We start from the raw sequence: 10,892 nt of genomic DNA on the forward strand, positions 1-10,892 counted from the left end.
TGTCTTTTGTGGAAAATTCTTTATTGCATCCATCAAAACCTTGAGTATAACTGAACTGAAGTTTTAAACAGTCAGGGAAAATAAGCCCATGGATTCGTTGATAAATGTTACTTTTTTTTAAAGTAATGTCTTAATAACCCTAAGGAATGTTTTATAAAAAGTTGTAAAGACCCCCAAAAACAAACATTTGTTGATTTGTTTGTTTTCAAAGCTTTCTATGTATATCTATCCCCCAAAAGAATAAGATGATAATAAACCTAAAGAATGCTTTAGGTTTATTATTAAGCCTCCTATACTACAACCTCTTACAATAGTAGACAACACAGTATCAACAATAGAGACCTTCAAGTTTCTAGGTTCCATCATATCGCAAGACTTAAAATGGACACCTAACATCAAAAAAGTCATCGAAAAAGCACAACAAAGAATGTTCTTTTTGCGCCAACTCTGAAAGCTTAGACTGCCCAAGGAGCTGCTGATCCCGTTCTACAGAGGAAGTATTGAGTCTGTCATCTGCACCTCTATAACTGTCTGGTTTGACTCTGTGACCAAACAAGACAGACACAGACTTCAACGGAGAATTAGAAGTGAGCAAAAACAATTGCTATCAGGCTGCCTTCCATTGAGCACCTGTATACTGCACGAGTCAAAAAGAGGACTGTGAAAATATCTACAGACTCCTCACATCATGGGCATAAATTGTTTCATCTTCTACCCTCAAAAGGATGTTATAGGGCATTGCAGACCAGAGAAACTAGACACAAGGACATTTTCCACCCCACCCCAACCCCCACATGCCATCACTCTGCTAAACAACTTGTTGGAAGAAATATCCATCTGGTTCAGTTCCAAGTGGGGAGAAAGACACTGGAAACACGGAGGCTGATTGGAAAGATGGTTTATAGATGAAGCAGAACCACTTGTGATTCTGGGCAGCTGACAAAATGGAGTTGGGAGTAGGTGGGGTTTTATATCTTCTTTGAGCTTTGTATTTGAGCTTCCTGTTCCTGTGCAAGAACATGTCCTTTAATTTTCTATTGGCTGTTGTCAGATTCCTATGGGGTCATGTAGGGGTTATGTTGGGGTCATAGCTGGCTCTATAGGCAAAAGAGGAACTGCAAATCTTAGGTGCTTGTCTGAGCTAATCTGGTCAACCTCTGGCTTATTGTTTATCTGAGCTCCCAGGTGAAGATTGGACTGCTCTGAGATGGTGCAATGAAGGGACTTGTCTTCTGAAAGGGTGTTGGGGAATTCCTATTGTGCCTAATGACTTTTGTCCTGTGTTGGATCTTGGGTGAGGAGCTGCTTCTAATCCTATCACTCTGCCTTTGTTAGCTGTCAAACTTTGCTGCAAGGAGTTTTGAAATATTCTGTCTCAAATAAATTTGTGCCTGCAGTAATTGCTTTGCTTATGAATAGAGGCATCTAAATAGTTGGGTTGTTCTTTCAATAAGCTGTAAAGTACTGCCATCTGCTGTGGGCCATTAAGAAAGACTTGGGGGGCTGCTTCTTGCCTCTAATAAACATGTTTCTCCATTTCTCATTTAGGGAAATATAAAATTCTGCCTTTTTAATATTCCCGAAAATATTTCATTCTTCTTGGTTGGGGGGGTAGGTGCTAATTCCCACAACACTGTTAAACTATTTATTAAAGCTGTATTTTTATTATTGTTGTTGTTGTTGTTGTTGTTGTTGTTATTATTATTATTATTTATTGGTTAATCTTTAGTGAGATTCACAGCCTTTGAGGCTGGTTAATAGCTCAGCAGCTCGAGTCCTAACCAAGGACCTACGAACTGTTAAGGTATCGTCGGAGGATGTAAGCTGTTCCGAGTAAGGTGGTTTTTTGTAGAGTCAAAATGTTCAAGTCCGGCAAATTTAGAATTTCTAAATATTATTATAATATTATTATTATTATTATTATTATTATTATTATTATTATTATTATTATTATCATCTTTCTTATTACCGATCTTCTTTTCTACTTACGACTATGACTTTGTAGTTTGTATCTTTCCGATTTATATTGGTTTATTTAGTTTCCTAGTATGATTTATGTTGATTGCTTATTTTGTATCCTATGACTATCACTAAGTGTTGTATCTTACAATTTATGAGAAATGCATTTTTCTGATGTCTATGATGATGATTTATCACTTATAGCTTTTATGTACACTAAGAACTTATGTACCGAAGACAAATTCCTTGTGTATCCAATCACACTTAGCCAATAAAGAATTCTATTCTATTCTATTCTATTCTATTCTATTCTATTCTATTCTATTCTATTCTATTCTATTCTATTCTATTCAGATAAAAGACAGAGAAAGACCATTTAGAGCAGGAAGTTAAAGGCAAGGAAAGTGTTGAAGGAAGGTGCTAAGACTGAAGGTAGAGTCCCCAAAATTAGACCAGATACAGGTCCTCATCCATCCTCTGTGAATGTGGTTCACAAATAGTCTAAAAATGGTGAGAGAGTAAGTGGCGAGGGTGGGGGGAAGAGACGAAAGAAATGATTGGGAATAAGAGCCAAAAAAGAATACACAGAATAACACAAAATACACAGAATAAGATAGTTGGTGTTTCCATGTTGGGAACTTGATTTTGTAGGAAAGGTAAAAACAAAAGTTTTAAGACAAATAACTTCTTTTTCAATGTGGTAGATGTAATAATATTACCAAATGCCTAGATTAGAATTAACAACTATTATTCTATGTGATTCCCAATATGATTGGGGGGGTGGGGGAGAGAAAAAGAAAAGATTGTAAAACGGGGCAAAATGGAAGCATTTACATATCCAAATCTGGTGAAGTTTGAAAAAATAGTCACATATAAAGACATTTTTGACACTGAAGGGAAATTAAAATCTAAGCAAGAATTGGAAGTTGAGGGTATTAAATTATCATGGTGGCTTCAATTGCAAAAACAATCTAGATATGATAAAGACATGAAAATGTACAGCCTTTATAAAGGACAGACAGCCTTCAATCAGATATTGTTGAATTCTGATGAAAAACTAATTAAGAAAATATCTAATTTTTTTACTAAATCGGAAAATGGAGGATGAACAAGTAAAAGACAAAATGATGCACTGGGCAAAAAACTTTAGACATAATATAGAATAAGAGAAATGGCAAAACTTATCAGAAAGAAACAATCAATTAACAATGGCAACTTCTTCTAAGGAAAACTTATATAAAATGTTTTATAGATGGTATCTACCACCTGCTAAGTTAGTTATAATGTTTAAAAATATGTCTAACAAATATTGGAAATGTAACCAAAAGACAGGCACATATTACCACATGTGGTGGACCTGTGTTAAAGGAAAAAAAAAAAAGAGGGCAAAATATATATAAGTGGGTAGAAAAGATGATAGGAAAACATGTAGATTTTAAACCTGAACTTTTTCTATTAGGTATAACACCAGAAAAATTTGATAAATAAAAATTGTATTTAATATTGCATTATTAATGGCAGCAAGGATTATACTTGCACAATACTGGAAAAATGAAGAAATACCACGAGACAAAAAAATAATTGGGAAGATACTGGATTGTGCAGAAATGGACAGACTTACATTGAAGATTAAACAAAAAGAAGATACAGAATATTATCAAAGAGGGAACTCATTCTACCAGTGGTTGGAAAAATGGGGTGGAGAATAAGAATGTAATTTGTACGGCTAAGGAAATAAAATCATCCAGACAACACAATGTTTATTAACCACTAACAAAATGTAAACAATAGCAAATCAACAAAACTTTAAAAAAAATAGATTGGCATGCAGAAAAAGGTATCTGCACCGAAGCAGATAGAACAGAGGGAGCTGACTCTAGACCCAGCAGAGTTCACACACACAAACATACACACAAACACACAAACACACACACACAGACACACACACACACACACACAAAAAGCTTGCAACACAACTGATTTTGACTGGAAGTTGACCAGAAGCTGCATTGGTGAGCCTTGCTTAGTCAGAGAGCTTAATGGAGCTCCTGTAGAAAAAGGCAGGCTACATACAAAGAGCTTTGGCTTCTGTAGCAAAAGGTGAGAAAGAGGCAGCTTGAGAGATTTGTTAGTAGGTTCCTAGAGATCTTTGGCTGCCAACAGTGTATGCAGAAAAGGTGGAGCAGATCCTTTGGTAGATCCCAAAGGAGGCCTTCAGCCCTCTGGGAATTCTATTGGCTGTAGGAGGTCATCCAGACATCCATACAGGGTCAAAGGTCACCAACTGCCAGTTGTCACTGAGCAGAGCCAAGATGTTTTCGAAGACGTAAGTAGGTCTTCAGAAGGGCTGCTCTAAAGAGCTTCTCCATGTCTTTTCTTGTTTGGGAGGTGGAAGGTTTGTCCATGAGCCTTTGCCCTGGGATGGGGAAATGGAGAGGGGGAAGGTAGAGGAGGGAAGGGAGGCCCTCAGGACTGGGCTCCTTCCCAGAGATTTACACAGAAGGAGCTTCTCTCTTTGTCCAGATGCTCCCTCTGTCCCAGACACAGAGCAGATAGAGCAAGTGGAGTCTGGAAAAGGGGTTTTACTCCCTTCCATTCCTTTTCTTAGGTTCCTGAGATTTCGAAAATGTTGCAGAGAAATCTTCCAATGCTGTTGGGGGAGAATGAGAAGGAATGCCAGGCCAGCCAGTCCTTCAACCTCCACCTTGGAAGACGCAACAAATCTGTCTGGCCGAAGAAAAACGAAAATCACGATAGATATTGAGCTCCATAAAGTGGAGCAGCACGGTGAGTACACACTTTGGGTTGAAGGGGATGGAGAGGGAAAGGGAAGGAGCTCCTTTCGGAGTAGACTCCTCTCTGTAGGCATCTAGAGAAGCCAATTCTGCCTCTTCCTATACTTGAGGTTGCACTTAGGGGCTGGGCAGAACCAAATTGCTCCTGCTCCTCATGCAGCTTCTGAATCCACATTAACTTTCCATAAATTGTTCTGCTTCCATGAGACTCTTCTGGGAAACTTCACATTTGCTGAGTGGAGCCTATCTCTATCCTGGGAACTGGGGAGGGAGGATATAAAGAATGCAATAGGTCTTTCCCCTAAAAGAGACATAGCCAGCAACCACAAAAGCCTTTGAATTGGGTCTCCGAGGGAAGGATGCTGCAAAGGGCTGATTTTAGTGTCTTTCCTTCATCTGGAGGAGATCTAAAATTTTGCTCTGATTCCACCCTCTGTGTCTCCTTTCCCAGGTTTCCCTCCAAAGGACAGCCGAGGGAAAGAGAAGGTCCTCTTCGAGAGGAAGGACCTTTTCCAAGCAGCGCAATCAGAGCTGGCCTGTATAAGAAGAGACCAGGAAATAAGCCAATATTTGCGCCAAGTAGTCTCTGAGAGGAGGAGAGAGACGCAAATAGTAGGTACCCCTTGGAAATAGAGGTTTCTTTCGCTGGGCTTTGCCTCCGGGTTTCAAACCCACTCTTTTTTGGCCCAATCTCAGTGTGGGGCAAAAGATTCCTTAGGATGGACAGAGTCTCAGAAGGGTTCAAGCTTTCCTTGTAAAAGGAAGCGCACTGGGGATTCTGGGAAAGTCCGTTGCCCTGACTGACAGCCGAACTCCTTTCAGTTGCACAGGAGCATCGCCTAATCCAGGTCCTCAGTGTGATCACTGCACTGTTTCACCTTAAGAAAAATGTGCAAATGAGGGTCCCAGTGCCCAGAAATAAAAATGTGATGGGGAGGGGGTGAGTTAAGGATGATGGGGAGATATGAGAGGGAAAGGGAGAGGAGGAAAGCTACTGTGAATTCTCAGAAAGTTTACCAAAAGCTCAAAAGGACCCTTTGGACTGAAAGGTGAGCTGTTGCAGCAACATATCAGGTTAAAACAGGCTGGGACAAAGAAGATGTTCTGGAGCAACTTAGTTGAGCTTGACTTTTCTGATTGTCTCCTCTTTTGTTTCCTAGCAGGCTCTGTTGCAGGAGCACAGCTTTGTCAATGGATTAGCTGCATTGCTGGAAATGTATGATCTCAGGTCAGTCTATTGTTTCTTTTATAGTGGGTGAGAAAAGTCTTTTTGGGGTACTCAGTCATTAAGAAGGGGGAGGGCATTCAGTTGAGCCAGCTTATCCTATTCTTGTGGGAAAAATGGAACGGAGGCTTGCTCATTAATATGGGCACTAATGTCTCTTCCTTCTTTTAATCCCACAGCAAGATAACACCAGAAAGAGATGAACCAATAGAATCCATGCTGATGGATATTTCCAGTTTTTATTGGACGGCTACCCTGGATGCAGAGGAGGAAGATCTTTCTGAGGTACCACTTTAACCAACATTTCTGGGATTTCCTTCCTAGTGTTGCATGGATGGGAAAATGTTCTTCAAAAGAAAGAGCACCATCTCTTATGTTTCCTTTCAGGTGGAGAAGAAGTTGCTGGAGGAGGCCTTTGGCCTAACAATGAGGAACCTACTCCGACAATCTCCCACGACAGAACAGTTTGTTTTCATTCTGAAGGTAAGGGTCCAGAAGTTCCATGGTAGTTCGAAGGAACACTACCACAGATTGCACAAGTGTGTTTCGGCAGCAAGATTCTTGATTCTCAGAAATGAGAAAACATCTCTTTTCTTTGTCAATTCCACAGAACTTGGACCCACGTGGAAAACTCTTTTTGCCGGCGATAAACCAGCTCCTGTCCTGTGGAAACCATCATCCCAGGATAGATGTACGTAGCAAAATTAAATTAACATAAATTGTAGCCTTTGAGTCCCCCACAGCTCTTGGGACCACACCCTCAAATAATCTCCCTCTTGGTGCCAGAGAGAGTGCAGGGGGGTCTTTTTCCTCTCATTCCACCTGAGGAAATTCTGGGAAGGATATCTTGCTAGTAATATGTGAGTGATGGGTCAAGGGAAGGAGAATTACTCTCCAAGAACCTTGGCAACACGGTGAGGCATTTCTTTTTCTTACAGCTCGATCAAGTCCAGCAGGCTTTCCCTGATGTTTCCAGGGAAATCTGGCAGGCTGGAACCACCTACGAAAACATCAATGAAGGTAACTTTCTTGAGAACACTAAGGGGAGGGGGGAGGGTTACTTATGACCTGTCCTCTTAGTTACGACAGTCACATCAGCCGTACACTAATTTCATCACATTTCGAGTAGTTGGCAAGAAGTTCAAATTTACAATCCTTTGCAGAATCTAATGGATACGTGATTGCAGTTTGAGATATTTTCATTGTTTTAAGACAAAAAAAAAAAAAAAAAAGGAAGAAACCAGCCACTGGATAATCTGCATTTGGATTTACCACCACGTGATTCACTTAACAATTGTTGTAAAAACGATTGTGAAATAGAATCCGGTCATGTGGCAACTTGATTTAAAACTGTAATGACTGGTCATGCAGAGTTTGATCTCCCTTGTTGTCATAAATTGAGGACAACTCCCATAGATCGAAAACCTGTATATGTTTTCCAGCTGTGTCGCAAACAGATCAAATTTCAACATCTGTTTCTTTCCATTTTCCTCACCTTTTATTTCCATGCAGGAGACCTAGAAATAGAGGAGTTGTGACCTCCACCCTTCGCCGTTGAGCCACCTATGAAGAAAAGCTACCATCTCAGGAAATGGCCCTTTGGTTCTTCCTTCTATAAATTGCATAAATTTTGTATAATAGTTGAATTTGATCTGTTAAAACTTCTGACTGTATAATAATTGTTGGTATCTGTGTTTGTAGATCACTGGAAGATCAGAACTCCCTCCTGCTGAAGGTTCCCTTGGGGTTTGGAAGATGGCACTGGGGCTGAAGATGCTGTGGAGCAGACACCGACCATCATCGTTTTTAATATGCTGCAGCAGGTTGGTAGTATGCAGGGTTGGACTAAGAGATGGTTCCGTTTCTGCAAATGTGGGGTTTTGTTCTCTCAAGCCTATGGTTGATTCTGCTTTCTGCCCTGTGATTTGTCTCTTCTTAGGCTGGGTAGCAGCTTGGACAGAATTCCACGCGGTTCCTGTAACGGACCTGCTTGCTTGGACCATCACCCGGCTGGATCAACATCTCCCCAGGATAGAAGAACAACGAAACAGAAGATGGATGGACTTGAGTTTTTAATGACAGTGTTTATTTCTTGTATCTATGGGACACTTATATGTCTCCAGCTATATGCCACCATTGAAGGCAAACACAAGGCAAAGAAGACAGAAGTTTAGTCAAAGGTGTTACCTTCAGACTCTCAAGATTCCGTTAATGTAGCCTTACAATAAGGTCGAATTAGCCCATTTAGTCGTATTTCCTGTCTCGTTTCCCTTGGAGGACTGACACAATGTCTGCAGGTTGTTGGAACCGTGTGTGTGTGTGTGTGTGTGTGTGTGTGTGTGTGTGTGAAGCCTCCCAGGTAAACAGACAGGAAACATGCCTAAAAGTGCTAATTCGACCTTATTTTAAGGCTACATTAACAGAACCTTGAAAGTCTGAAAGTAGCCCTTTTGACTGAATTTCTATCTTCTTTATCTTATGTTTCCTTAAATGGGTGGCATATAAATGTCCCATAGATAGAATGTATGTATATGTTTATGTATTTATTTTGGTTGTCATATTCTGTTGTTAATTGTATCATTGATTTCATGGTTGTTTGCTACCCATTGTCCCTTGTTTGACATGGGCCCCTCTACAAATTGGATAAATAAATAAGTATACTTTGAATATTTTTCCTTCACTTGTTTTCCTTGCTCTTTTTTTAACTTCATTATTTTTTAAAATCTGTATTTGTATTTTGGTTATTTCATTTCCAAATATAAATAAAGGTACAATATAAGTCTGTCTTTTGTGGAAAATTCTTTATTGCATCCATCAAAACCTTGAGTATAACTGAACTGAAGTTTTAAACAGTCAGGGAAAATAAGCCCATGGATTCGTTGATAAATGTTACTTTTTTTTAAAGTAATGTCTTAATAACCCTAAGGAATGTTTTATAAAAAGTTGTAAAGACCCCCCAAAACAAACATTTGTTGATTTGTTTGTTTTCAAAGCTTTCTATGTATATCTATCCCCCAAAAGAATAAGATGATAATAAACCTAAAGAATGCTTTAGGTTTATTATTAAGCCTCCTATACTACAACCTCTTACAATAGTAGACAACACAGTATCAACAATAGAGACCTTCAAGTTTCTAGGTTCCATCATATCGCAAGACTTAAAATGGACACCTAACATAAAAAATGTCATCGAAAAAGCACAACAAAGAATGTTCTTTTTGCGCCAACTCTGAAAGCTTAGACTGCCCAAGGAGCTGCTGATCCCGTTCTACAGAGGAAGTATTGAGTCTGTCATCTGCACCTCTATAACTGTCTGGTTTGACTCTGTGACCAAACAAGACAGACACAGACTTCAACGGAGAATTAGAAGTGAGCAAAAACAATTGCTATCAGGCTGCCTGATAGGGGTCATAGCTGGCTCTATAGAGGAAATGCAAATCTTAGGTGCTTGTCTGAGCTAATCTGGTCAACCTCTGGCTTATTGTTTATCTGAGCTCCCAGGTGAAGATTGGACTGCTCTGAGATGGTGCAATGAAGGGACTTGTCTTCTGAAAGGGTGTTGGGGAATTCCTATTGTGCCTAATGACTTTTGTCCTGTGTTGGATCTTGGGTGAGGAGCTGCTTCTAATCCTATCACTCTGCCTTTGTTAGCTGTCAAACTTTGCTGCAAGCAGTTTTGAAATATTCTGTCTCAAATAAATTTATGCCTGCAGTAATTGCTTTGCTTATGAATAGAGGCATCTAAATAGTTGGGTTGTTCTTTCAATAAGCTGTAAAGTACTGGCATCTGCTGTGGGCCATTAAGAAAGACTTGGGGGGATGCTTCTTGCCTCTAATAAACATGTTTCTCCATTTCTCATTTAGGGAACTATAAAATTCTGCCTTTTTAATATTTCCCAAAATATTTCATTCTTCTTGGGGGGTTGGGAGGTGCTAATTCCCACAACACTGTCAAACTATTTATTAAGGCTATATTATTATTATTATTATTATTATTATTATTATTATGATTATGATTATGATTATGATTATGATTATCATCATCATCATCATCATCATCATCATCATCATCATCATCATCTTTCTTATTACCTATCTTCTACATACGTCTATAAGTTTGTTGCTTGTAGCTTTCCAATTTATATTGGTTTATTTAGTTTTCTAGTTGATTTATGTTGATCGCTTATTTTGTATCCTATGACTATCACTAGGTGTTGTATCTTACAATTTATGAGAAATGCATTTTTCTGATGACTATGATGATGATTTATCACTTATAGTTTTTATGTACACTGAGAACTTATGCACCGAAGACAAATTCCTTGTGTATCCAATCACACTTAGCCAATAAAGAATTCTATTCTATTCTATTCTATTCTATTCTATTCTATTCTATTCTATTCTATTCTATTCTATTCTATTCTATCCTATCCTATTCTATTCTATTCTATTCTATTGTATTCTATTCTATTAAGATAAAAGACAGAGAAAGACCATGTATAGCAGGAAGTTAAAGACAAGGAAAGTGTTGAAGGAAGGTGCTAAGACTGAAGGTAGAGGTCCCAAAATTAGGCCAGATACAGGTCCTCATCCATCCTCTTTGAATGTGGTTCACAAATGGTCTAAACAGGGTGAGAGAGTTAGTAGCGAGGGTGGGGGGAAGGCAAGCTCTGATGGAGGGTTTTAAGACTGAAGATAGAGTCCCTAAAATTAGACCAGGTTCAGGACCTCATCCATCCCAGTGGTAGAATTCAGCTGGTTCGGGCTGCTTCAGGCAACCCTGTAGTTTAATTACTGAATCGCCCCACCCCTTCCTTTCCCGCCCCTTTCAGGAGTCCCTACATGCCCCATTTTGGCTCCCAAGTTTGGGGAGGAACTTGGGCCAGTCCTGGGGGCTGGGGAAAGCTCAGACA

The 10,892-nt window shown here is 39.4% G+C and overlaps 1 protein-coding gene across 1 annotated transcript; it reads left to right on the forward strand.

Moving 5' to 3' along the window:
- The first annotated feature begins 4,190 nt into the window (after positions 1–4,190).
- LOC132709689 (uncharacterized) lies at positions 4,191–8,761 on the forward strand. The gene is made up of 10 exons (XM_087874258.1): positions 4,191–4,285; positions 4,568–4,746; positions 5,206–5,366; positions 5,918–5,982; positions 6,159–6,264; positions 6,367–6,462; positions 6,590–6,670; positions 6,918–6,999; positions 7,492–7,802; positions 7,919–8,761. Exons 1-9 carry the CDS (start codon positions 4,272–4,274, stop codon positions 7,515–7,517), a joined length of 810 nt encoding a protein of 269 aa, XP_087730384.1. The 5' UTR covers positions 4,191–4,271; the 3' UTR covers positions 7,518–7,802; positions 7,919–8,761.
- Positions 8,762–10,892: the final 2,131 nt, after the last annotated feature.

This window comes from Pantherophis guttatus, chromosome 7 (genome assembly GCF_059756535.1).
Source record: "Pantherophis guttatus breed Tessera chromosome 7, ASM5975653v1, whole genome shotgun sequence".
Classification (NCBI taxonomy): domain Eukaryota; kingdom Metazoa; phylum Chordata; class Lepidosauria; order Squamata; family Colubridae; genus Pantherophis; species Pantherophis guttatus.

Excerpts from the sequence above, each read along its gene's own strand:
- LOC132709689 (XM_087874258.1), top strand. Across the intron at positions 4,747-5,205 it reads CCATAAAGTGGAGCAGCACG|GTTTCCCTCCAAAGGACAGC; the intron begins GTGAGTACACAC and ends CTCCTTTCCCAG. Across the intron at positions 6,265-6,366 it reads AGGAGGAAGATCTTTCTGAG|GTGGAGAAGAAGTTGCTGGA; the intron begins GTACCACTTTAA and ends GTTTCCTTTCAG.